The following is a 24,948-nucleotide window of genomic DNA, read 5'->3' as shown; positions in this document are numbered from 1 at the left end:
CTATTCTTGATTAAACTAACCAATTTCTGAACACGTGTTTGAACCGCCTTTAGTGTCGAACTACTGCAAACATGGCGTCGGTGATGGCGACGAAGCGCCTTCGTAAAGAGTACCTGGCCATGCAGCGCAAACCCGTGGACTACATCCAGGCAGTGCCGCTGGAGACCAACATTCTGGAGTGGCACTACGTGATCACAGGCACAAAAGGCACGCCATACGAGGGAGGATTCTACCATGGCAAGCTCAAGTTCCCACCCGAGTATCCTATGAAGCCTCCTTCCGTCATGATGATCACGCCCAACGGCCGCTTCAAGACCAACCAGCGCCTATGTCTTAGCATGTCGGACTTCCACCCAGAGACTTGGAACCCCATGTGGTCTGTCAGCTCCATCCTCACGGGTCTCTATTCGTTCATGGTAGGGCTGTCATGTCAGGTAGAACCACTAGAAACATTGCAACTAACTGTTATATTATTCTAGTTGGAGAACCAAGCGACATTGGGGAGTATTAGTACTACGGATGCTCAAAAGAGAAAGTATGCGGTGGCGTCTTTGGAGACGAATTGTACCAATGCTACATTCCGGAAACTCTTTCCAGATCTGGTAGCACTACAGGAGGAGCGGGAGAAAGATCAGGAGTTACTACGGCAATTGACACCGGATGGAGCTACATCGACATCGTCTGGTAGTAGTACCAAAGGCGCAATGGAGAATGCAGCGGCGATAGAGGACTGGTCCACGACAGTGTACCTGATTGGCAGCGTGCTCATGGTAGCCACTTTCGCGGCATACTGGCTGTCGTAAGTAAGCAGTATAAAAGGAGAGGGGCGAGAAGTTTAACAAGAAATGTAGTGGGTATTATGTTGACCAAACGTAGTGTCTATTTTGTTAGGATCTCAGGCGTCAAATGTCAAAGTTGGGTATTCATCGAAGGTATTGTGTATGTGTAGTCATCGGAGATGACGGGGTCTTCACCGGTGGAGTGAACGACGGTGGGGTGAAGGTAGTTGGCACTGTATTCCCAGATGGCCACGCCATTTCGAGTGTATGAAATATTCGCTCGGAAGTTGCACGCATTTCTCGAGCGTTCACAACGAAGCGAGCAGCCTTGTCCTCCATTTCTCGGTCCAGTGTTCCCACGGTAGTTTGAACGCTCGAATATTCGCTCTTGTGTCGACTCTTTTTGCTTGATACCAGTGCTATCTGTGCGTCACTAGCTGCTTTAACTTCTTCGCAGTGGTGAACGTTGATAACGTGTTGGCTGACGTTCCAGAGATCGTAGAGTGAACGTTGGTCAAGCAGATGCACGAGAGTGCAGCCAGCAAATTGCACGCCATCTCCGAACATATTGCGCAATGATAATGGAGCTTCTTCATCCATCGTGGAGTCTCCAATACACATACGTGGATGGTTGCAACTGAGGAACTCGAGAGCACACCACACATGGTAGAAACTTGAAGTGTTCGGCATCTTTTCCGGCTGCGAGTCCGGTGAAGCTTCCCATTCGCCTGCAATTTCCGACTCCTTTAGCATCGAGTCGATACGTTCGAGTGCACACTGGAGTAAGTGGGGATGCCATTCATCAGAATCGTATTTTTCCGTTGAGTTCAGCTGAATTGCCTTTGTATTCTACATAGCGCACAACCATTTAGCAGAAGCAACAAGAAATGAAACCTCGCAGATACGTACAAGAACACTTCCGAGCATTAATAAAAACATCAAGGCATTGCCAATTTCACGAAAACAGTGGAAAATCTGAGCCTCGAGCTCATCGGAGTCCAGTAGGTGTTTGTATTTGCCCTCAAAGAATCCAAAACAGCCTAAAAAACAAAACACGCAGATTCGTTAATACCAACCATTAGAAAAAAAAATAAGCAGATTAAGCAGACCTTCTGTTCGATACATGAATCGAGGTAGACGAAACGGTGGAATAGCTGAACCCAACGCTGGAATGCACAGTGCCAGCACGTCTTCGATCTGTGATACAAGCATTCGTCACAAAGTCCATTACTATTGTGTGCTAACTGCGTCGAATTAAAACGCGAACCTTTGCAACGGCAAAATTAATGCAGTCGTTTGCAACATCAACAAGTTCTCGATGCGAAAGCAGTTCACAAATCGCCTCGACGTGGGGTTCTCTGTAAAAAAAAATTGTTGAAGAAAAAACAGCATTAGCAAACTATCCTCAAATATTTTCACTCCAGTCCATCCTGCCTCACCCGAAGAACGCACGATGCGACCCAGTAATGACTTTCTCAAGTGCGCCATAATTGTTTTTAATTGCAGCTAATTGTCCGATCTTGGGCCGGAGTATACCATGCTTTTTGGCTTTCCTCAAGCACTCTTCATGCGCAAATTGATCCCCAACTGTCATCGTTAAAGCATCGTGGAGATGCATTCGGATTAATCGCCTATCGCAAAATTGGAGGCTAAAGTGCTGGCAAAGATCAGTAAGGATTGTTTGTGAGATCTGCTCATGTATCCGGGACCGGATCGCAAACTTGGGGTTTTCCAAGAAGCATCCCAGAGTTTCGTCATTTGCTTCTGCGATTACATCGTCAAACTCATCCAGTTCAAGCACCGACAACGACGCATGTGCCGTTCTCAAGACCTTCAGTATATCGAGCAGTGCGACGTAACAGGTAGCATCACTAGCCTCAAACTTCGTGAACCAGCTTTCCAAATCTTTACTGAGTAAAGCGTCTACACGCTGGCCGAGTTGGAATGTGAGATCGTAGCTACGTCCGAAGATGCTTACGTATCTCTGCGTGAGAATTGATTCGTACTTGGAATCTGCATCGCCGGTATCAAATACCTTACTAAGAGTCGAAATGGTGGAATTTTGTCGAGTAGAAGTATTCTTTTTCACTGCAACGTCAGTGCTCTGCTTACAGGCACGATGAATCCCATCTCGACACATATTTCTTGCAGCCAACGTCTTGTAATGGAGATACACTCGTTCCGCGAGAAGATACACAAAATGATCAAAGCACAGCTTGCCCTCCGCCTCGGCTTCATCGTAAAGATGCTGCTGCTGAAGTTCGAAAAGCGAGCAATTCCCTGCGTCATTGTACGCGTCCAAAACAGCTAGCACCGGCTCCACAAGTGTAGTATTGTCATCCAAACAGTGTTCAATCAACAGCCACGGCAGCGAAATTTCGGCTGGAATTTGGGCGGACTTCACCAATTCCACATAGAGCTCGCGAAGCCAGAGATTCGAAAAATTCCCCAGCTCGCTGAGTGTAGTACTTAGATCGAGTAAAACGTTAAAAGCTCCAGATTTGCGATAAAACTCCTGCAAGATGTCTAAATCTGAGCTGGTCAAAAGTCAACAGTTGCAAAGGTTAGTGATAATAACCTTTCACAGTGTAACTTCGAGTGCAATGATCAGGTGCTTACCTGTCCAGGTCCTTTCTGAATGCGAAGAGCGCGGATGATGTCGAGGATTTGGCGTTCAAGTCGCCCATTGAGCGCTTTGCAACAATCGAATCAATTGCAGTCCGGAGCATCTGAATTTGGCACAGAGGAGCACTCGCTGTTCTATCAGGGATCTGCGAAAACTTGCGCTCCTTTCGCTTCTTCTTGAAATCGCTCGCTAGTAGCTCGCTATCAATCCAATCACCGCACTGACACCATACAACAACCGTTATAAGCATGCATTGTTAGAATGAGAAAAGCAAACGTACCATGACACGAATGTCGTGAAGTAGCTTTGTGCAAGCCAGTTTGCGTTTATCAGCTCGGTGGAGTATTGGAAGCAGCGTGTGCTGGACGAATTTTTGAATTTGCTGGTACACCGTTCGGCGCACACACATGGCAAGCTTGGGCTGAGATTCCCGCAAGATCTGCACCATCGACTTCACAGCATAAATGATATCTGCCATAGCCCTCCACTCGTCGTCTGAGTAGTTGTGCTTCGTCACACGTTCGTATTCGGGGAACGGGCTTTCCACGGGAAGTCCTGTATTGTTTGCTCTTGGGTTCTGTCACGAACACGCCACGTGCTTCATTAACTCCTAGTAGTACAAAATCCCCTCGTCTAACCATCATACCTGGTATTTCCAGGCCACAAACAACAAGAAACTGCTTTTCCACTTGCTTAGATGTGAGATTCCCTCCACAAGCACTTCATACAGCGCATCGCTTTGCTCGGGTGTGTACTCGTGACTCACCCCCTATAAAACAAGGTCATGCTGCTTTGTTAGTACCAGCACAGTATATCACACTCGTGCGAGTCAATACGAACCGTATTCAGTGCATGCAGGAGTCGCGGAAGATAAGCCTCACATGTTGCTTTGCAATCTCGAGACGCAGCAACCACATCGAACGTGACATCACGATTCTTCGACGGAGTCGCACCGTTAACGGACTCCAATTTGTGGCCACCTTGTGATTGTAGTGTCTTCACAGGCTTAATGCTGACTTCGTGAAGCATTGGGATTACTGGGAAGTGAGTGATAAGTTTGGCAGCCTGGGTGCATGATAAATAAATACAAAATGAGTTGGTGTTGGTTAACATCCTTTCCAACAAGAACTCGCACAAAACAGCCTACTTGAAGCTTTGCGTACCGCCTCGATAACCTTTTTGTCTGCCCCAGGAAGCGTATTCGTCTTCTTCCAGGCATCTGATCCCTCTAAAACTGCCACTAAATAGGACAAAGCCCGGATGTATTTAAACTTGGAGCTCGGCGTTATGCATACATCGTTCTCGATGTGACTGACACAGTGTCGCAGCAGCAAATAGGTGACTTGATCATACCTAGACATTAGACGTTATTGTCATGGTTCATTACTGTCCACAAGGGTCATAAGCACAAGTTCCGTACCGTTTAACATTGGTCAAGTTGTGCCGTAGTGAATCCCAGACAGAACCTTTCGCTTGATAGGAGCCCCCCATAAACTCCTGTAGTCGCACAATATCCTTCTCTATAAGATCCATGTCTGGAAGATCCTCCTTAATATGCAAAAATATTCTGAACAATACGAGAGTTAGCACACATTTTCATCAACTCCAGCAGCATCCCTAATAACCTTTTGAAGACGGAGAAATCATTCCTCAAGCTGCTCTTAGTGTCATGCAAGTGGCTTAGCTGCAGAATGACGTCCATAATATCCACGAGCGCGTCCATCATCACATCCGGAATCACTCTCGTCATGTTCTCGTGCACTGTCGTCCGCTGGATATTGTCGCTCAGCAGCACCACCGCCTGCGAGCAGTACTCGTTCAATTGCTTGATTTTCTCCACCTGTGGCTGCAACACTATACAGCAAACCATCAGTACATTACTGCTATTATCCACTAAGACCTAGCAACGATGCTTACCATTGAAAATGGCATGGTAGTACTTCTTCATCCTCTTGGGATCCGTCTCACTCGCTACGACACCAGGCGGGAAGGCTCTGGCACAACTTCTCGAGCAGTAAATGACGTTAACAAGCTCACGCCCTTCCTTGCATTTGGCCTGTAGCTGTCGCACGATCTTCATTTCCTCAGCGAAGACGAAACCAGCAGCCACTTCGTGCGAGAACTCGTCGCTAGCCGAGGGCGGCGACATGGGAAAAGTCAGAGCGTCGGCGCAGCATCCACCTCCGGTTTTGCGTCCATCCTGGGGATAGCAAGTTGCCGCAAATGCTCGTAGCGCACCGAGCGACGAGCTTCCAGCAGCCAACTCCATGTCTTACTCTGGAGCGACGCAACCTTTGACGATAATATGATGTGGTATACATATAATTTTGTGGAATTTGATGTGGTGTTAATATTTTGATGTGAGGAACACGAATGTACGTTATTCAGAACAAATTCCGCGAATTATGATGTTGCTGCGACGAGTGGTGTGTTTGGCGGCGGGCTCGAGGCGCGCGCTCGCGTCGATGCCGACGACTGTGACGGTGTCTAAAGCAACCGCCCAGGTGCGCCTTTTTTCTGGTGGCTCCGGGGATGCGAATTTTGTGGCGCTGCACCCGAGCGGCAAGCCGCACATCACGAATACCCCAGCCGCTCCCGTGAGCAACGATTTGGATGACTTGGAAGATTTGGATGACGACGACGCAGAGGAAACGGTGGCTATTGGACCATCAGGGGCTGAATATGGCGGGCCGACGCGTGGCGGTAAACTCAAGGAACCCACAAGGTTCGGAGACTGGGAGCGCAAAGGCCGCTGCTCGGACTTCTGAGCTCCTGGCATCGAACGAGAAAGCCGAGTAGTAAATCATGCTTACGATGCCCTGAAAATTAGAAACCCTTCGACCATGCCCGTGGTCAAATCTTTTTGACATGTTAATCCGTATTAATACATTCAGGTGAAGCATCTTACGTCAAGTAATATCAACTAGCGATGTCACTAGGATCTCGAAGTCCAGCTTCCAGTGTTTCCAGCCCGACTGCCACACTGTGTTCTTGATACCGTGCTATAGACACACTGAGCTCTTGGTACTGTGCTACAGACCAGGTCTTCATCATTCTGATACTGAACGTCTTGAAGTTTCGTACACGTACATGCAGTGCATGTCCTGGTTGCTTCTAACTCAATACATGTAATCTGTTTTTACTTGTATTTCACGGACATTTTCACAACATGAGTTGTATTTTGTTTTTGTGGATGAAAGTACGGTCAGTATTTGGCTTGGTTTTAAAGTTTTTCATATGTATAATTAAATAATACAAATTTGCGCAAATACGAGCACAGGTGTACGCACCAAAATCCACTACTACATGCGACAAGGTGAAGAAAATAAATGCAAATAGGTTTTTATTATAACAAAAAGAAGACCTCCAAACCCATTGCGCGTTCTAATAGGGAATGTGTTGCTAGACGCTAGGACTCACAATGCTCGTGAAAGTCTGCTCTCTTTAGTGTAATACCAATTTGCTTTAGCTGGGATTATTGTGTAGAAAAAAGAATCCCCCTCATTGCGTGTCCAAACGTCTGGAAACACAGTTTGTAGCAACATACTACACAGTGTAATTTACACTGTCCTGCAACGAGGCACTGCGTAGTATAACGACGTTGGTATTAATACAGTCGAGCCATACCAGGTACTAGTATTAAGGCCCAGTACGTTCGCTCGTTTTACATGTATTCTGCGTTAGGTCGTTCCGAAATTGGTGAACAGCAATCCTGTGTTACTATTACCGTTGGGATGCAGCATCCGGATGCTATACACTATTGTAAGTTCCGTCCAAATTTGCCGATTTGGGTCTGTTTGAGTCATGGGAGGACAATCGCTCACTTACAAATCCAAGTCATTAGTAGAACCCACCAAGCCTGTTCTTGCCACATGTCAAGATCTTATTTCGTACTTAAAAGGGACAGTATACGGAGATGTATACGCTGGGCGATTTGGGGGCGGTTCATTCAAAGAACCGCGCATGGAAATTCTGAGTAAAACTCACAATACTAGTATGTACAGACGACTCCCTCGGTAGTAATCCGTAGGGTTGGAATACTCCCTCAATAGCAATAAATTGGCGGTTCTTGTTGACCAGTCACATACAAACCCAAGATATTATTCCCTCTCACCCCTCAATCGTAAATTGGAATACATTTGAAGTCAAATATTCTTATTCTGGGGTACTTAATAATGGGAACAGTCATAACTACACAAGAGCGTTATTGGAGCAGTTAAGAGCACTTTGCACTTTGCACTTTTGCAGCCAAAATGCAGCATAAAACGTGCTGCGAACTTAGTGGGCGGCCTTGAAGATGTAAAGATCAGTTCGCTGCCGCAAACCTCGAGTTTGTTGCAGTCAAACCGTCCTTTCCGCTGCGAAGCGCTTTGCAGTCACCTCACCTTCGGTCTCGCAGTTGGCCACAATTTGCGGCACGCGGTGCGCCATCATAAACTCGACAAGAAGGTTGTCACCGTCGTGGATAAGGCAATTTGACTGAAGGCAAAACCCTTCTCTGTGATCGTTAAGCTCGAGTCTCGTCCAAAGTGGTAAAAAGGATAGGCTTCATCGGTTCAGCAATTGCCAGCAATAGAGGGGTTAAGAGCACTCTGCGGCGAGAACGTCCTCAAAACACCTAAGAAAATTATACACCACTCACACTACACTACTAGCACCGTAAACCCCTCCTTTTGCATATTTGGACAATTAATAGTACCGAATAGAGTTTGACAGCACTCCAAGTGTCTGTACTGACACTGAAATCCTCTATTATTATAGCCATTTATTCAGTACTTAATCAAAACACACCAATTGCACTGTTTTAACCAATAACACGCTACAAAGGAGGCAAATGCGTTGGCCGACAGAGGCTCACTTCTAAAGACTTCACGCAGCTACACCCCCCCCTCTCCACCGTCAAACTATGCCTCATGCCCTACCCTGGGCTGAACTCGCTGTCGGACTGAACCAGGAAGACATCGACCTACTTCTGGTGTCGTTTAAAAGCTTCAAAATTGCAAAGAGCGACCATGTTCCATGCACGGTCTGCACCAACGCTACGTCCCACAACACGAGAAAGCGCCTGTTGCGCTGTGCATGCGACGAGTGTAGGGCTGCAATGCTGTATGCTCGATGCGAGTGGCGCGGAAAGCTGCTTAAATGCGAGCAACAAGATCTTCTTGATCTCTCCAAGGTAGGCTCGCACGTAGTACACGCCGATCGCCTCGGCCACCCCGCATGACTCGAGCAATGCAAAATTTTGCTCACGAGATGGCCGACCAAGGACTAAAGCCAGCGCGTATCCGCACCGGATTAATGAGAAAGTTTTACCTTGGTCCCCATACGTTGCCGCAACTTAAGGTCGTGCAACGTTTTCTTTCCGAAACCGTTGGGGCTAATGACTACCTCGACGGCTTGAGGCGTATGGTACGAGAAACAGCCTTTACAGGCCAAGAGCAAGATTTCGATGCATTTTCATTCACGTGGAGAACGGAGGAAGATGGTAGACCGTACGTTGGGTCGGGAGCTGATGAGAACCCGTTTTTGGTGGGGGTGTCATCGAAGAAACTACTACGCCAGGCAGATCGGAATCCTGCGACTTTTGTCGTGCACATGGACGCAACGTTCAAATGCAACCACGTGGACTACCCTGTGTTTGTCGTAGGCATTACAGACTGTTGCCGAAAGTTTCATCTTATGGCAATTTTTGTGTCTTCACAAAGGAAAGAAATTCATTTTTCTGAGGCGTTAATGGCTCTTCGGAAGGTCTACTCTCAAGTGACCGGTAAGCAATTAGCTGTCCGATTTGCGATGGGTGGCGCAGACGACGCTCAATACAATGCCGTTGTCCGTGTTCTCGGAGCTGATTACGAAGTTGAAGTGCTCATGTGCTTTTACTGTGTAGCTGCAAAAGTGCATGAGAAGACTAGGAAGCTTCACCATTCTCTCTACACTGTAGTGACTAGTGGTGTCCATGACTTGCACTTTGCCGCCGGTGAGTTGGAGTATGAAGAAGCCAAAACACGAATCTTGAACGACTGGGCGCTGCACCCGGGCCTCGAGAGCTTCAAGGAATATTTTAAGCAACAATGGTTAACCCATCGATTTTGGAGATGGCAGGTGTTCCATACTCATCCAGCATTTGCTGTGACGAATAACCCCGTTGAAACGTTTAACGCGTCCCTCAAACCCGATTACACGCTGCGTGTAAGGATAAAAATGGGCTCCCTGCTGCGTCAGCTAATGGCATGCTGCACACACGAAAGCACCACTTCCAGATCATTTGCTGTGGACCTAGCACCAAGTGTTACCCTTGTTCGAGGCGCTAGTGCAATGAGGAAAGCCGGAATGTTGTTGGAGCTGCAATGTCGCCACAACTCAATTGCATTTCTGCTTAGCAATGCCCAGGAAGGTGGAAGCGACTCTGCAATCGATGTTGTCCGGGTTTTCTCTCGCCAAGTACCTCGTGTCTTCGACCCTGAGGCAAAGCGTTCCCGCAAGGCGCTTCCAGTCACGGCCCAGCTCGGTGAGCAGACAGTCAGAATGGAGATTGAGGGGATGCCCGAAGGTGGCTGGCCTGTGAACACACTGTCTTGGACGGGTCCGTGTCGTTACTGGATGAAGTTTGCGGCATGCATCCACACATTGCTGGCAAAGCACGTCTGTGGCGTTCACGCAATGGGCAAGCGTGAGAGACTCGTATACCGTGGGCCACACAAGCGTCAAGGTGCCTACGTCGGTGGGCTTCCTGGTCGCCCTTGCTTCAATGCTCCAGCGCTACAGATAGAATAAGATAAAGCACTGGTTAATAAATTTGTTACGAGCAATAACACTGCATAATTGTTTTTGAGCATACCTTTTATTGACAGTGAAGTGAGTCCCGTGCGCTAATACATACGGCGCGTTTGTAGGCCAGTAGCATGGACGAGCAACGGCAGGACACGGCGGAGGCGGCAGACACCAGCAGCACGGACGACGAGAATCAGCAGCACGACACGGCGGAGGCAGCGAGCACCAGCAGCACGGTGGATTGGGGGGGGGGGGGTGACTGGACGGAGAAATTTTGAGAATGCAGGCCCTTCATATCTGTTTAAATTCTGTTAGCATATTTGAAAGGACCGTACGATGGGCGATTATTACCTGCCCTTCTCTTGCCTGAGTGCCCTGAGGACGATTTGGGTGTTACATGTCGTTTTTGTGAGTGTTTGTAGGATTTCCGCCTTTGCGGCTTGCAGTTTGCAGACACTTTGCATCGAACCTTCCGCACGTTTCTGCATGTCCATGGCAGGCAAATTGCAGTGCAAAGTGAAACGCGTTAAGAGCGATTGTGCTTTGTATTTTGCACCTGAGAGCGCGTTTGAGTGCGGAATCGGGGATCAAGACACGATGCGGGATCTAGGGGTGCTAAGGGAAGCTGGAGTCATCGCCTGAGCATCACCAACAGCAATGTCGTCGCTGTGGTCTTTGCTGTCCTCCTCTGAAGACGACCAGTTGCGCAAAAATAAGGCAACCACGCTGTCCTTCTCCGCTTCCGACATTGTAGAATACTTATGTGGTGGTGTGTTTGCGGCGTCTAGCGGTAGGAATGATGGTCGTTTGGTTGAAGTAGGAGTGAAGGTCTTAGACGATTAGTCCAGCGCTTGCTGCGCATTAATAGCTGCCAGGTCATGAAACTAGAGGAAGACCGTAGATTCTGCTAGCCCATGAATCTTGCTCTGTTTGGGCCAAGTTATTACAGGAACGTCAGTATGGTGCTAGCATTTTTGTACACGAGTCGTTGAGTGTTGGTGAGTGTGAGGGGGGACTGGCTGGGCTAGAGAGGAGGGTAACTTGGTGTGGTGAGTCGAACCTGGCAATAGTCTAGCAAAACAGGGCGAAACGCCAGTATCAATCGTCTCCGTTAGTAAGTTTTTGTGCACTGTTTCAAGGTGTAAATGTACTCGGATCCAATTTTGTGGTACATTCATGGATAGGAATACCCTTAGACAGGAATAAATTGGGGCTATCAACGCTATGACTACCGAGGGGATCGTCTGTAGTACTATACAATCGCTGTGTTGTAAGCTACTCCGCTGATCAGATTGCCACTTCGCACCGGTACATGTAGCAGTAGACCATTGACATTCCGGAAGTATCAAACACTGTACGGACAAAGCTTTGCGCAGAGATTTGTCCGTCCGGCGGACACTTCAAGTTGACAGCAATTCGCAATTCTACACACCTGAACAACCCAACAATTCGGTTAGCAAAGGCGGCGGTACTGTATACTTTGAAGCACAACGAAATACTATTAATACATGACTACAGCTCTTGTAGTAATAGTAGTGCCTAGCTCTATATCAGAACAGTAACCCGGATTGTATCCTGTTGTACTAGTTCCACTTTTGGAATTGATCTCACAGCGGTTGAAATTTGCTGTTGCCGTATTATTTCATACAAGGCCTCGGTGCTACAGTACATGCACGTGTAACTCTCTCAGCGGTCATCGATTTCACGCGTTTCAATGGACTCACAAGTCACAAGATGACCACCAGACGCGATACAACAACCTCTATCACAAGATGTACTAGTACTTATCTCACGAGTAATTTCCATTATCCAGTACTAGAGTACTGAATTTGCCAAAAATGCGCTCAGAAGAACTAGTACTGTCCACAGTACATGTTAAGTTCCTAGTGCGAACTTAATTTATATCATCACAGTTAACGGGCGAGATACTGTTCAGGCTTGTAGCGTATTTTGACCATAATACGTTTACATTCCTATGGGTATTATCCAGCAACCCAATCTGCGATAGGCAGCCTAGAGTTCTGTCGGTCTCGTACAACTTCTCTCATTTCGCCACATTTCGTGTGCTTAGCAAATACTGCAGTCTGAGCTCCACAAGTTTTGTTTCCTGGTTTACAATTTAAGCACCGTTTGAAAACTGAATTTATGGAGCATTAATGAAACTCAACATCCAGAAAATATCATAATACGAAATACCTAACTGCTCCAACCAGTGCTAAATCTTTCATCTCCAGCCGTCGTCGATTCCTGATAAGGCATTTCCGATAAATATTGGATATTCGCGACTTCTAATATACGAGAAGAACCAAAAGTACGTTTACAACGGTCATATTAAAACACATGAGAGCCCCGGCTCGATTGGATCGTTATCTGCTGCTCTAAAGTTTAGTTACTCCAGTACATGTTTTACTTATAACAAACGAAGAGTTTAGAGTCTACATTTTTTTAGTTTTTAGAGTCTAAACTCTTCGTTTGTTATCTAACAGTAAGTACAAGTAAAACATGTGAATCTTAGCATGTTTAGACTAAGGGTAACTTAACCTGGCGTAAACGTACTGTATTGCTGCCTGCAACCATTGCTTGCAGGCAGGTTCCCAACCATGCGTTTCTTTTTCTGTCAAGCCAATCCCGTCGTGGATCCTAATCCTAACTTTATTATGTACAACCACTTGATTCATTAATTTGTAATAAACCGTATTCACAATCCTCGAACTTGAAGTACGTGATGTCCGCTTGGACAGGGTGGCTACAAGTGGCTCAAATTGAGTCACATTCGTTGTCACCATCGCAGCCAAGGCCTCCAGGCTGGAGTCCAGCACCGGACAATTGAACAGTTCGAGTTTGCCACGCTTCGTGAAGATTCGCGGCTCACGATTAAAACTTTTCCCTCCGGGGAGGCGTCATGACTCAACACAGAAGAATTCTCGTCGTCTTGGTTGTGGCTGCAAGCCTGGTAAATACTTTCGCAATCGACTGGACCTTCTGGAACGACGACGATGGCAGCTCGACACCAACCCCAGCTAAAGTAACATCGCCAAGCTCATCAGGATCTTCAGACTTATCTGCTACAGTATCAATAATAGGAACATCTGAGTCTTCTTCGTCACTCTACTTGTCTTTGGACGAGGCAAGCGCGAAAGCCCTGGTATCAGCTACGTCGTCCAGCGCTGCCATCGATGCTTACACCGACAAACTGGATTTAACAATACCCAAAGTAACGGAGGCGACGAGCTCAGTAACCTCGGAATATCGAAATTGGGTCGGGCCCCGACCCGTGTCTCCAGACGGTGCGTGCTACCGTGAAGCTCACATCATGGACACTTGTCCAACCAACTTTGACCGCAACGAGGCCACCAATACATGCTGGGCCGAGTGTCCAATTGCCTACCCTGTAGAATGTGGAATGCAGTGTATCCGTCAGAACGACGACTGCATGATGGACACACTCAACAAGATCGGTGCCATCGGAAACTCGGCTTTGGCTATTGCTTCTGTTGGCGCCTTTCTGAAACTGTGGCAAGTGGCGGAGAGCGTGCGATTCGCTTTCGACTGTGTCAACATCATGATTGGCACGATGAGATCCATTTTTCGTTATATCCGTAACATCAAGACCACGGATCCGACAGCCTCGACCGAAAAGATTTTGAACATTCTGTATCAATCGCACAACGTGGTCACAGATTTACCGATGGCTATGTACCTTTGCTCGGGCAAACCTCCACCCCGGACGCTAGATGTCTCCGGCCGCATGCTTTCGACAATCAACTGGATCCTACTGAATGCTATTGGGTATAAGGAATCCCTCATTTCGAGTTGGTCCCGGTTCAAGGCTTTCCTTATTGGCGCCAACTTTACAGAAGCCGCGAACTCGATCAACGAGACTGAGATTGGCACATTAAGTGACGCGATGAAGTCCAAGTCAACCTGTGGATACGATCTGAGGTCACTGACCGATCGTACGTGGCGAACCGTAAATCAACTGAAAATCGACAACCCCGGCATCTCGGAAGACAATCTGCGCCTGAAAATGCAGGACACCCAACTTGTGAGGTCTGACATCGCTATCGTCACCAACAACTGCATGGAGCAGTTGATTGAGGAGTCCGACGAAGCAACAGCTTACAAGACGCGTGAAAAGATTCGCACGGCTTTCAGTGGCATGATCGAAGATCTCGTTTCGAAGGGTAAGAGCAAGAATGGCTCCGACGAGGATGGAAATTACTTCATGTACCAAGCATTCGGAAAGGTTCTCATCTCTATCGCTGTCACCGGTTTCGATATGATCGGAGTTATGGGTCTTATCGCAACGTACCTCCAGACAATCTGTGGACCTACAAATTTTATGGGCGAAATCGACGATGGTACGGATCCTAAGACGCTTGGCTTGACCATGATTCAACGGGCTTTTAAGAATAGTACAATGTCCTGGAAACGCAAAGGCGATGGAGCAGTTATCGTCGACTTCAAAAGCACAGACACGAAAGATGTGACGGTGAATATCATGTCTGGCGGTGACAAGATAGATGAAGTTGACGTCAAAGCTGGAGGCAGTGCCCAGTGGTTATCCAATGTCGCAAGATTAGCTGGTAGGACATTGTACATGGATCGCTGGCGTCCAGGCTTCCTGGGTCTTCCAGGCACAGGAGGAGGTTCCCTTCTTCTGTGGGTACCTCACGCATCTGAAGGAGGTCATCTAGAGCTACAGGTAAAGCTAAATGTCAGTTAGTATCAGGTCAAATAATTGAACAATGAACTTACATTTGTGTATCATGGTTGCAGCCTCGTCCTAGGCTTAGATTTTGATTTCCTTTCTTCCGTTTTAGTGTTATCGCTCGTTTTCCTTTCGCTCTGTGCCCTTGCTATCCGGTTCTGCCTTTTGCTTTGTAGTTTTCTAGTCCATCAGCTTATTCCCTCAAGACTCGATCTTGGAGCATGCCAACCTTCCTAGTGAAACGCTTCCTCATGGACATCAAATTTTTATGTTTTTTTTTTTCGTCTGAATGCCATCCAAGTACAGACAGAATCTTGAAATTTAGACACCAAAAAAGTACTTTGTGTCGAAAAAGTGTGCATTGGTGTCGGCCCACTTTTGATCTTTTTTTTATTGAAAAAAAAGTTCTTGCCTTGACTGCTTGTGGCCCACCATAATAAAAAAAGATCAAAAGTGGTCCGAAATCAATGCGCACTTTTTTCAAAAAGCTATGTCCACATGCACTCGCTTTAGTGACGGGTAAACTCGAACGAAGTTTTGACGCCGGCGCGTCATGGTATGACGCGCAGAATGCTCAGAACCTGCGAGACGCAATGAACCTGCGCAATCAAGCAGTCTGATCTGCCATCTCTCAAAACTGGAAGTGCAACCAGTGCCTCATTATTAGACTCTAGCAGCCACTCTCCACCATGAAACCTATGGATAATAATGTGTGTACTCCTCCATGCGCGGTTAACTTGCTTTACAGCTCGTGGTTCCATCAAAATTCAATCTCGCTTCAGCCTGTCAAACATAATACACCTTGGAAACGAAAATAAGACGGAGCTCCTTGCCAGATGGTTGTCATCACTGTTTTATGTTTCACGAGCTTCCCCGCTCGGCTGTACTTGATTTTAGTAGGCAAACTCAACTCCGCAGCTAGAAAATCAAAGCTGGGGCTCGTCACAGCAAACCTCCGTCACGTCATGTTTCTGCAAATATCAGTTCCCAACACCCACGATCAGTAGGTCGAAGCAAATGCCAGGCATCAATCCCATTGCTTTTATAATCCAGATGTGTTTAATTCTCAAATATACCAATAATAGAGCATCAAAACGGGGTGTTTTGTCATCGTGGGTGGTCCGAAAATCACCCGTGTTCTCAACGGTTTGGGGTTCCAAACCGAGACAACCGATCCTGGTCCAGCCAGTAGTCACTCTCGAAAAAGGCTCACGCATACTCCCGAACCCAAGTGAAGAACCCGGAGAAGAAGAAGGAATGGAGAAGGTGCAAGTGTACATGGACAAGTGGGCCAAGGACCTGGAGAAGTTCCCGGTGCTGCAGCAGGCGCAGGACGCCACGGGCGTGGAGAAGCTGTACCTGGTGGCGGGCGGCGCGGCTCTGGTTCTGCTGCTGTTGCTCGTGGGCTTCGGCGCTGGACTCATCTGCAACCTCGTGGGCTTCGTGTACCCTGCCTACTGCTCGTTCAAGGCCATCGAGACGGACGACAAGAAGGACGACGTGCAGTGGCTCACGTACTGGGTCGTGTACGCCTGCTTCAACCTCGTCGAGATCTTTGCCGACTTCCTGCTGTACTGGATCCCCTTCTACTACGCCTTCAAGCTCGGCTTCCTGCTGTGGCTGTTCATGCCCTCCACTCTTGGTGCGTCGTTCCTCTACATGCACTTCCTGGCGCCCTTCCTCAAGTCTCAGGAGTCTCGCATTGACCGTGCCATGAAGGAGGCTGTTTCCAGTAGCGGAGCTGTCATCTCGGACATCAGCGGTGTGGCCCGCGACATCGGCAAGGATGTGACCAAGGCTGTGGCCAGCAAGATCGTCGACAATGCCTCCCAGTAGCCAGCCCAAGCAGGAACAGTAAGAAAAAGAATAGTGTGTTGGCCCACTAGTCCCTCCCTCCATTTTTTTTTATGGAGGAGGCTATGACTATGTCTGGAGTCATACACTCTCATAAGTTAGCTTGCTTTGTTTGCTTTGAGAAATGCCTAGTATGAAAAAAGTATCTTGCTCATAGCGTTGCGAATATGAAAAAAAAGTAATTTACAAGAATTCTTGTAAAATACCGATTTCAGTACGCGTCACGTACTATTTCAGTACCTAGGTACTTCCAAGTAGATCATTTCGTCGTGCCTGGTACGATGAGCAGCGCGTCGTATGCAGCCTGGGCCAAGTTCGACGTGGAGAAGGAGCTGGAACGCGTGGATGAGTTGGAGCAGCGCGAGGAGCAGCAGAAACAGCAGCGCAAACAGTTGCAGGCCAAAGAGAGCGTCGAGACTTCGGCCACGCAAGCGGCGCAGCAGTCGGCGGATATCCTATCGGCACAAGCCGCAGTAGCGGCTCTTAAGGCCAAGAAGCGAGTGCGTAAGGGCCGCAGAGAGGATGCAAATGATAGCGTAGAAGCTGATAAAGCTGAGAAGCTGCAGACTCAAGCCTCTCTCTTTAATCAGAAGCACGAGCTACTGCAACAGATTCTGGAGAACCGACGTCTAGGAGATAGAGCTGATAACAAGCAAGCCAAGCCACTATTTGAGAAGGCCCTAGCTTCTATTAAGAAACTGGAAGAGCTGGCTCCAGAGCTGCTCAAGGCAGAGCAAGAACAGGTTAAATTACTCAACAAGGAGCCTCTTAAGACGAATCAAAGCGATAAGAGTCACGACTGCAAGCATGGGGACAAGGAAGACCACTCATGTGGTAGAAATTGCAGTCACGAAGAGAAGAAAAAGACTGACGCTCCACTGCCCAAAGCGAACGACCTGATGGCTATTATAAAGATGTTCTACAAGGACGTGTACATGGGGATTGGCTCTTGTGATCTGGAAGAAGGAAGGCTGGCAGCAGCAACCGAGGCATATAAAGAAGTGCTGATACGAGATGATTTGCACCTTACGGCGTGGCTGAAGAGAGGTGAAGCGTTTGAACAGATGAACGCACCATTGCTGGCCATGTTGCACTACAACCGGATCAACACCTTGGTTAGTAAAATATATACTGCAGTTGTTTTTGTTCTGTTAGTCTAATACTTTGTTGAACAGGATTCTGAGCACAAAAACGGAAAGGATTCTTTGGAACGAGTGAAGATCAGGCTGCTGACTCAAGGTGATGCTGCTGATGGTACGTTTCTACAACTTATGCGGTTAAATAGCAGAACTTAACGCTGTCGCTTTATCTTACGTGGAGACAGACAACGATACGATCAAAAGAGCGGTATCTGACTTGACTGAAGGCCGAACGTTTAAAGAGATGCTTGAACGAATCCAATGGACGTTTGAAGAGGCCAACGTCTTAGCTGTCGAGAACTTCTTCGACTACTCAACAACGAAATATCAAGTTGTGCTAGGCTGTCTGGAAATACTGCGAGCACGGCCAGAATTCAGCTCTACAAACGAAGACCAAATATCTCCTGTTCTCAGAGAGGTGCGTCTTTATTCTTCAGCATCGTACACATATGTTCTGATGTTTTAAACTGTTCTTTTAGCTCAAGATCTCGTGCCATTTGAACATTGCGAGCGGCTACCTCGAGATGCAGCGAAACTATACCAAGGGTTTGTATCACTGCGAGCAAGCACTTCAGCATGATAACAACCAGGTGATAACTCATTTTCGCATGGGTCAGCTTCATCATGTACTGCACAATTACGAGAAAGCTCTGGCGTGCTTCGAAACTGCAAAAACTCTAGTACCCGTCGCTAAGGACAGTCAAGCCTGTGAACAACGCAAACAAATACTAAGTAGAATCTCAAAAGAGATTGACAAGTGCGAGTTCGACCGCAACCAATACGACATGGTGTATCTCCGAGTTTTATCAACCAAGTAAACTGCAGAATAAATTACGCACTTCTAGCTCTTCTCGTCCTCTGAATCGGATGGGTGCGTCACGAATCTCGACGCAATATCGTCAAGTCTTGAGCCGTACGAATACGTGTCAGTGTACGTAGGAGGCCGCGATGGATTATCGTTTGCTCTTGATGTCGGGTATGCACTGCGTAGGCCTCGTGACGACAGGTTTTGGTGCAGTTTTCCTGCTTTTTGACGTGCTTCAAGCAGAGCGTCGTCATCTTCAAGCAGCGTATTGATCTCCGTCGCTGTCTTGCGTACACCTGCACCAATGTCTAGGTTCTGGCTGAACTCGTACTGTTCGAACTCGTACTTGTTGTATTCTGTTGCCAGCTCTAACAGGAATGAAGCTCGGGCAGGCGATCGAGTGTCCTTGAGAACTTCTTGAGAACCGTTAATCAGTAAATATTGCAGCAGATTTAGCGCCTTTTTCAGTAAAATTGGGTTCTCTTGGTGATCAATGAGGATCTCCCAGATCCGAGCTTGAATGCAGGGACAATCTACGACGTTGTGTGTGCGTGACGCCAGTTCGTTCATAACGGAGGTCGGAATACCCGTCGTTTGCTGATTCTTCGTCACCAAAGAGGATAGAACGTTCTCTTCGACGGGAAGATGTTCGTCCAGTAGAATCTCTGCAGGCGTCTTGGGCTCACCTTCTAGCGCAGACTTGACGATCTCCACGACTTCGTCAAACGCAGCTCGCAACCGCTCCATGCTCTTCCGTCGTCTTTAACAGTGAAGAAAGCGTGCGATCCTAAATTTGAACATCAATCTAACGGTTTGGGATCAGGAATCAGGAACGTAAGGGATGGAATAATGACAGAATTCACATTGCTGCCTTAATTAACTCTTACGCTAAGAGCCGATGCACTAGCTGTTCTAAAAGCACCCATACTCGAATGATAACCAACGAAGAAAGGAGCGATGATCCAGATTAAGCCGAACAAGCGGCCGACTTCTTCAGCAGCATACCCACGTCGGCATAGCTCAGTCCGATGTTTGTTACCGTATCGGATGCAGGCCTCGCTTCGGCAGCCACAGGAAGTCCGGGGGGTGGTCGCTGTCGGATGCAGGCCTCGCTTCGGCAGCCACAGGAAGTCCGGGGGGTGGTCGCTGTCGGAATTGTAGATCCATTCGCCTCTGATAATCTGACCAGCTCCAGCAGATAGTAGTAGTCACGTCTCCTTAATCCTGTTAGTAAGATAAAGGTATGTTTGTTCCAAAAAAAATAGTTAGGTATGTTGGTGCAGTGCGTAAAGTTGTTTGAAAAAAAAAGTCAAAATATGCTTGAAAAAGTGTTCTTAAAAAATATGAAGAAATAATTCCAAGCTGCCGGATAACGCAGAACAAGGTGACAACATTACGCGAAGAACAAAGCTAATGCTATGCGTACCCAGTATTGCTGGCAGCAATACCGATGGCATCAGTGCACACGTAGCGTTACGCAGCAGCTGTACGACAATTTAGATTAGAGTTACGGCTACGTTGGGTACCGAAGGGGTTAAATTAACTTGAATTTGGTCTTCGTACTGCACATTTAAAAACACTTCAGTAGAGTTTCAAACAACCAAATGCATCTATATTGTCCCTTTAGTCTATGAACTCTCGAAAGGCTGCAGCGCGACACCAACAACCATTCCATGGCTGATGCTCTGCATGTCTGACAGGATCTCAAAAATGTTCGGTACAGCAAAGCACCGTGTCGAGTCCTCATCCTCAGCTGAGGTGGGTAGTGGCATCTGGTAATTCGCTGTGATAGCTCGGAACTTGGTTGGCAGGAAAGCTTGCGGCTTCCAAGTAATCAGGATCTCCGTCGTCTCGACGCCGTTAACAAAGAAGAAAGCCAAGTGGCCGAACACTCGCTGCAGATCCTGCAGTAACTCGTGCACAGGATCGAACCCGATCATGACTGGAACGGCAGTCATATCCATGTTCTTGTACACGGGCGCAACAAACGGGTGTTTCTTGTCTCCATCGACGCGAATCCTCTTGGTCGGGAGGTTCTCAGTGGCCAGCTGGAGCATCGCGTCGAATTCCATTCTAGACGAGGAGAAGGCGGTTTTCCATCCCGAAGACGACGCGCCAGAGGCCAGCCAATGCACCAACACGCCGTACGAAGCCTGGGCCAAAGAAACCAGACGCTGCACAACCACCTTGTCCGGCGTAAACCGCGTCCAGCTTGACAAACAGTCCATATCTTCATAATCAGTAGCAATGAACATCGCAGGATGGGTAGACGGACTTGTACTGGACGCGTCGAAGCGCTTGAGGATCTCTCGACGCTTGGCATCGTCCAACGAACTGTTCAGATCCACAATAAACGGCACATTCTGCCAGTCGAAACTCGCAACACGCTTTAAAAACCGGAGGAAACTCGACAGAACCGAGTGAGGAGAGGACGTTGAAGCACTAGACAGGAACACGTCGGCCACCAGCAGTTCCACTGCTTCAATAGCCAACACGTTGCTCAGCGCCTTGTCAGCCAGCCATCGCTGTACAAGCCGAACAGTGGGGCCGTATGCCGTGTTTTTCGTATGTAGCGCATGCACCGTACTCGCGTGCTTGGACACGTAGTCAGCCTCCCGTTTAGCCATCACGTATTCAGGAGAGTGAACGATCGCAAGCTTCTTGACTCCAGCAGCACCAGTCACGACACTCAGCTCCTTCTCGCTACGGATAACTAGACGGAAAACGTAGCCACTGATGAATACATCCACGCAGTCTTTCGCCACTTCACAGCGCAGATTCAGACGCGACTGGAGTTCGTGACCGATGTGCACGTAGAATCCGGTCTTGGCGTGCATCAGCGCCTTCTTCTCGCTCGGCCAAGCGGATGAGCGTTCGAACTTGACATGTAACACCAGAGGTTCCAGAACGGTGTTAACGTGAGCCATGGGCGCAGCGTCGATCTTCTCGCCCTTCGAGTAAGCCAACGGATGAGGCTGGACTGGGAACAGACTAGTGTAGCGGAACGCAGGGTGCACTGGCAGCACATCCGACACCTTGAGCGGCAGCGAGTCCAAATCTCGCAGTGTCTTGGCGAAGTTGTTGAAAATGACCCACAACTTGGACACCGAGTTCATTGTAGACTCGAAAGAAGCGTTCGACGTCTTGGTTTTCAAAGCTGCTGGTTCCTCGACGTCCAGTGCCGAGTATAACGCAGCATTCGACGTCTTGATCTGCGACGGCGTGAGCTGAGGACAGTGAGCTGGGATGATGAAGTTCACGATGGCATCCAGCACTCTGTGTCGGTTCTCCGTGCCGATACCTTCCCACACCACAGCTTCGATGATAGCGCCGTCCTTAAAGCGCCGCAACTCGGATTTGCCACGCCAGAACTGACGGAACTGAGTGCTCGCCACTTTGTCGTCTGCTGACGGGCCTTTGTCGACGATCCGTAGTGCGTTATCCGAGTTAATCCGCAATCCAAGCGCCACCTTACGCTGCATCGGCAACGAGTTATCCTGCATATTCCACTCCGCGTCGTCCTCGGTAACAGGTCGCACGAGACTCACACGGTCCGTCAGCGCTTGAGACAGCACGGACTCCAGCTTACGCAGCCAAAACCTCTCTAAACCCATATCGTTGATCACTCGCTTCTCCTGTAAAGTGTACGTGTCTTCATCGGCATCATCCACTGGACAAGGGGCAGGGAACCAGTAGTACTGGTCGTATCGCGTCCAGAACTCGTTCTTCTTGATAAACAGCGCCCGGAAGTCGTCCATCGTGCAGTGCTGCACCAACTTGACCGATTCATTGGCAGCATTTTGAAGCTCTCTCCACGCACTCTTGGACACACGACCGAAGAGATTCAACCGACCAGAAGAGTCCAGGAACACCAGGTCAAAAGCCTTCCGGAACGTCTGCAACCCCTCCGTTGTAAGTACGACTCCGGTCTCGTTCGGTGGGAACTGTAGCGGCTCATTCTCCAGCCTGTGCACGGCGATAAACTGCACCAACACCTTGAACATCTGATCTGACGGGGTCTGAGCACTAATCCTCTTCTTCTGGTACAAATACAGCAGCAACATGGACACCAAGAAGCCGTTAACAGAGTCCATAGCCTTGTGGAATCCCCTCTGTCTCAGCCACACTTTGGCCAGAACACAGGCCTCTGACAGCTGTGGTGCTTCTTTCAGCGCCGCATGGAGCTCGCGTGTATGTTGGCGTAACAGCATATCCTCCAGAATCGAATTGTTGTACATGGGCGTCCTGCACTGCTTCATCTCCTGTTCTGTCATACTGGGCTCGTGCTTGACGTTATTCCTCGACGGTACTAGTTTTGCCAGTTTAAACAGCTCCGTCGTTACTACGGGGATCACCCGGATATGCACCTTTGTGCCCTTCATACCGTGCTCGGTAAGGTACTCCGAGTTGACTTTCAACATGGCTACAGGCTTCTCATACTCGCCGTTCCAGGCTTGAAGCGTAACTTGGTTGAACAGCTCGGTGTACCCCTGTAACTCCGACGCCAGCACGCCTAAATACAGGTTACGTTTGTCGAAATACCGGTAATTACTGAAGTCTTTGGGTAAAAAGCAGTCCTGCGGCATCTCGACGGCCAGGTCGATGGTTAACACTCCGTACTCGCCGCTCTTTTTGCCTGCGTAGGCCATAGTCTGCAGGATATAACTGCCGACGATGTCCAGACGTGCAGGACGCTGGAAGGGCAGGACGATCTCCTTGCGCTTAATGTGGTTGCGTACTAATAGACCACGCGCCTGGAGAGCGTCCTGAGTGACCTGCTGGTCCTGCAGGTTCTGCAGGATCTCCTTCACTTGGAACAGCAGATTTTGCAGACCCGAGGACACCTTGGCGCTGGGTTTGCGGCCTGTTGCGGCGAGTAGCTCGTCGATCTGCAAGCGGAAGAAGGACGCGCGGTAGGACGTCGTGGGGTCTGCGGCACGCAGGTGACGCAGCTCATTGTCGCTGGGCAGCGCGTACTTGGACAGAGCCTTACGCAGCTCGGACGTCGACGCCATGGCTCGGGTGTTGCAACCTTTGACACTGTTGGCCACCAACCGATTGAAATCGTGATCAGTTTGGACGGGATTGAAATGTTGCACGAAGGTGAGTAATGTTGATGGCAATTATCAACTTTTTATTTCATTTATAACAAAATTTGCTTTAAAATCTACAACAAAAATCTGTTCAAGCAAATTGCTGGCAAGTACGGCAATGTCGGTGCTGGGTTGTTTGCCATGTAGGAGAGAAATGATGACCAGCCGAGATTGACGACGTTGCCGACCAGGAGTCGGTAGTGTAGCGGCACGTAGCTGAAGGAGATGAAATTGACGGTGGGCCACACCATGTAGTTAGCCATGAGCATGACTGGTTGTTTCTCGATCGCTTCATCCAACGCCTGTCCAAGAGGTTTACCGGCCATAAGCCCCGTGCTCGTGAGATACCAGATCGGCATCTGCGGTGCTATAAACACCATATCCGCCAGTACTTTCTTGGCCACGACCGTCTTCCCCGTTCCGACGAATACTCGCTCCATGAGGTTGTGCCAAGAGTGGACCATGGGGCTCAACAGCAAGCCACCCCAGACCATCATACGGACAGTCTTCGCTGAGCTCTCGCTTAGTACTCGGGATTTCTCGACGGTATTTTCCATTTCTTCTAGCTCTTCGTCGGTCTTGCCGATCTTTTCCACTCGCTGAGCGAGGCGATCACCCAGTCCAAAGAACACCGAGGATGTAGCCATCTTGGTCAGCAATGGGTGTCGACGTAGACACTTATCGTACTGAGAACGGAAGTTACCCATTGTCGGCTCTGTGATGACTGTAGTGCAGATTGTTGAATGGAGGATCCAGGGTAACACTCCGAGCGAGACAGTGGCTATGCTTCGAGTAGGTGATTAGAAAGCGTTGCCGTACACCGTCTACAATTCTTATGCAGACGATGAGGGTCTATTTTAGTGGTGGAACTGTTGAGGATCGAACAACAGTGACCGCGGATATGAGGTTGCGTGAGCTAAGTGATCATTCAGTCCAACGCTCTTTATCACACCAGCCTTTTGGTATCCTGTATTGTGGAGATGCACTTGCAATTGCAGGAGCTGATTTATGATTGAAGTATATTCGCTAGTCCATTCTTCTTTAACTGGATCGATCGTAGTCCACTTTACTAAAAATACGTTGTAGTATGCAAGTACTGAAAGCACCATTGTAAAGTTGTGCTCGTTTAAAATGACTATACACCAGTCTACCTTGCTTTATATCCGCGAA

The 24,948-nt window shown here is 48.4% G+C and overlaps 12 protein-coding genes across 12 annotated transcripts; 6 read left to right on the top strand and 6 right to left on the bottom strand.

The window, feature by feature from the left end:
• The first annotated feature begins 14 nt into the window (after positions 1-14).
• PPTG_16980 (hypothetical protein) lies at positions 15-920 on the top strand. The gene is made up of 2 exons (XM_008914566.1): positions 15-416; positions 480-920. Exons 1-2 carry the CDS (start codon positions 72-74, stop codon positions 801-803), a joined length of 669 nt encoding a protein of 222 aa, XP_008912814.1. The 5' UTR covers positions 15-71; the 3' UTR covers positions 804-920.
• Positions 850-5,690, bottom strand: PPTG_16979 (hypothetical protein). Its single transcript, XM_008914565.1, has 13 exons — positions 5,323-5,690; positions 5,031-5,259; positions 4,826-4,972; positions 4,569-4,758; positions 4,246-4,470; positions 4,052-4,174; positions 3,686-3,982; positions 3,399-3,625; positions 2,219-3,316; positions 2,047-2,137; positions 1,889-1,976; positions 1,689-1,819; positions 850-1,628 (listed from the first exon to the last, which is right to left on the bottom strand). Exons 1-13 carry the CDS (start codon positions 5,672-5,674, stop codon positions 924-926), a joined length of 3,903 nt encoding a protein of 1,300 aa, XP_008912813.1. The 5' UTR covers positions 5,675-5,690; the 3' UTR covers positions 850-923.
• Positions 5,691-5,772: 82 nt separating this feature from the next.
• Positions 5,773-6,344, top strand: PPTG_16978 (hypothetical protein). The gene has a single exon (XM_008914564.1). It carries the CDS (start codon positions 5,811-5,813, stop codon positions 6,171-6,173), a length of 363 nt encoding a protein of 120 aa, XP_008912812.1. The 5' UTR covers positions 5,773-5,810; the 3' UTR covers positions 6,174-6,344.
• Positions 6,345-7,746: 1,402 nt separating this feature from the next.
• PPTG_23985 (hypothetical protein) lies at positions 7,747-7,839 on the bottom strand (the record flags this gene model as incomplete). Its single annotated transcript, XM_008914563.1, has 1 exon — positions 7,747-7,839. One exon carries the CDS (start codon positions 7,837-7,839, stop codon positions 7,747-7,749), a length of 93 nt encoding a protein of 30 aa, XP_008912811.1.
• Positions 7,840-8,311: 472 nt separating this feature from the next.
• Positions 8,312-8,629, top strand: PPTG_23984 (hypothetical protein; the record flags this gene model as incomplete). The annotated part of the gene is made up of 1 exon (XM_008914562.1): positions 8,312-8,629. The coding sequence occupies one exon, from the start codon at positions 8,312-8,314 to the stop codon at positions 8,627-8,629; it is 318 nt and encodes a 105-aa protein (XP_008912810.1).
• A 29-nt stretch (positions 8,630-8,658) lies between these two features.
• On the top strand, positions 8,659-10,214 carry PPTG_23983 (hypothetical protein; the record flags this gene model as incomplete). Its single annotated transcript, XM_008914561.1, has 1 exon — positions 8,659-10,214. One exon carries the CDS (start codon positions 8,659-8,661, stop codon positions 10,177-10,179), a length of 1,521 nt encoding a protein of 506 aa, XP_008912809.1. The 3' UTR covers positions 10,180-10,214.
• Positions 10,215-13,078: 2,864 nt separating this feature from the next.
• On the top strand, positions 13,079-15,507 carry PPTG_16976 (hypothetical protein; the record flags this gene model as incomplete). The annotated part of the gene is made up of 2 exons (XM_008914560.1): positions 13,079-14,881; positions 15,466-15,507. 2 exons carry the CDS (start codon positions 13,079-13,081, stop codon positions 15,505-15,507), a joined length of 1,845 nt encoding a protein of 614 aa, XP_008912808.1.
• Positions 15,508-15,907: 400 nt separating this feature from the next.
• Positions 15,908-16,870, bottom strand: PPTG_23982 (hypothetical protein). The gene has a single exon (XM_008914559.1). It carries the CDS (start codon positions 16,784-16,786, stop codon positions 16,097-16,099), a length of 690 nt encoding a protein of 229 aa, XP_008912807.1. The 5' UTR covers positions 16,787-16,870; the 3' UTR covers positions 15,908-16,096.
• A 96-nt stretch (positions 16,871-16,966) lies between these two features.
• PPTG_16974 (hypothetical protein) lies at positions 16,967-19,146 on the top strand. Its single transcript, XM_008914558.1, has 4 exons — positions 16,967-17,856; positions 17,917-17,995; positions 18,066-18,298; positions 18,360-19,146. The coding sequence occupies exons 1-4, from the start codon at positions 17,023-17,025 to the stop codon at positions 18,696-18,698; spliced, it is 1,485 nt and encodes a 494-aa protein (XP_008912806.1). The 5' UTR covers positions 16,967-17,022; the 3' UTR covers positions 18,699-19,146.
• Positions 18,722-19,432, bottom strand: PPTG_16973 (hypothetical protein; the record flags this gene model as incomplete). Its single annotated transcript, XM_008914557.1, has 1 exon — positions 18,722-19,432. One exon carries the CDS (start codon positions 19,430-19,432, stop codon positions 18,722-18,724), a length of 711 nt encoding a protein of 236 aa, XP_008912805.1.
• An 837-nt stretch (positions 19,433-20,269) lies between these two features.
• Positions 20,270-23,734, bottom strand: PPTG_16972 (hypothetical protein). The gene has a single exon (XM_008914556.1). The coding sequence runs from the start codon at positions 23,698-23,700 to the stop codon at positions 20,314-20,316; it is 3,387 nt and encodes a 1,128-aa protein (XP_008912804.1). The 5' UTR covers positions 23,701-23,734; the 3' UTR covers positions 20,270-20,313.
• Positions 23,735-23,852: 118 nt separating this feature from the next.
• Positions 23,853-24,485, bottom strand: PPTG_16971 (hypothetical protein; the record flags this gene model as incomplete). The annotated part of the gene is made up of 1 exon (XM_008914555.1): positions 23,853-24,485. The coding sequence occupies one exon, from the start codon at positions 24,483-24,485 to the stop codon at positions 23,853-23,855; it is 633 nt and encodes a 210-aa protein (XP_008912803.1).
• Between the last annotated feature and the right edge of the window lie 463 nt (positions 24,486-24,948).

The sequence above is a fragment of the Phytophthora parasitica genome (assembly GCF_000247585.1).
Source record: "Phytophthora parasitica INRA-310 unplaced genomic scaffold supercont2.61, whole genome shotgun sequence".
Lineage (NCBI taxonomy): Eukaryota > Oomycota > Peronosporomycetes > Peronosporales > Peronosporaceae > Phytophthora > Phytophthora nicotianae.
This window is presented reverse-complemented; position numbering and strand designations above follow the sequence as displayed.

Excerpts from the sequence above, each read along its gene's own strand:
- PPTG_16974 (XM_008914558.1), top strand. The coding sequence starts at position 17,023 with ATGAGCAGCGCGTCGTATGCAGCCTGGGCCAAGTTCGACGTGGAGAAG. Across the intron at positions 17,996-18,065 it reads TCAAGGTGATGCTGCTGATG|ACAACGATACGATCAAAAGA; the intron begins GTACGTTTCTAC and ends ACGTGGAGACAG. Across the intron at positions 18,299-18,359 it reads TATCTCCTGTTCTCAGAGAG|CTCAAGATCTCGTGCCATTT; the intron begins GTGCGTCTTTAT and ends CTGTTCTTTTAG.
- PPTG_16979 (XM_008914565.1), bottom strand. The coding sequence starts at position 5,674 with ATGGAGTTGGCTGCTGGAAGCTCGTCGCTCGGTGCGCTACGAGCATTT. Across the intron at positions 4,175-4,245 it reads TCCTGCATGCACTGAATACG|GGGGTGAGTCACGAGTACAC; the intron begins GTTCGTATTGAC and ends CTTGTTTTATAG. Across the intron at positions 2,138-2,218 it reads TCGCATCGTGCGTTCTTCGG|AGAACCCCACGTCGAGGCGA; the intron begins GTGAGGCAGGAT and ends TTTTTTTTACAG.
- PPTG_16978 (XM_008914564.1), top strand. The coding sequence starts at position 5,811 with ATGATGTTGCTGCGACGAGTGGTGTGTTTGGCGGCGGGCTCGAGGCGC.
- PPTG_23982 (XM_008914559.1), bottom strand. The coding sequence starts at position 16,786 with ATGGAGGGAGGGACTAGTGGGCCAACACACTATTCTTTTTCTTACTGT.
- PPTG_16980 (XM_008914566.1), top strand. The coding sequence starts at position 72 with ATGGCGTCGGTGATGGCGACGAAGCGCCTTCGTAAAGAGTACCTGGCC. Across the intron at positions 417-479 it reads CGGGTCTCTATTCGTTCATG|TTGGAGAACCAAGCGACATT; the intron begins GTAGGGCTGTCA and ends ATATTATTCTAG.
- PPTG_16972 (XM_008914556.1), bottom strand. The coding sequence starts at position 23,700 with ATGGCGTCGACGTCCGAGCTGCGTAAGGCTCTGTCCAAGTACGCGCTG.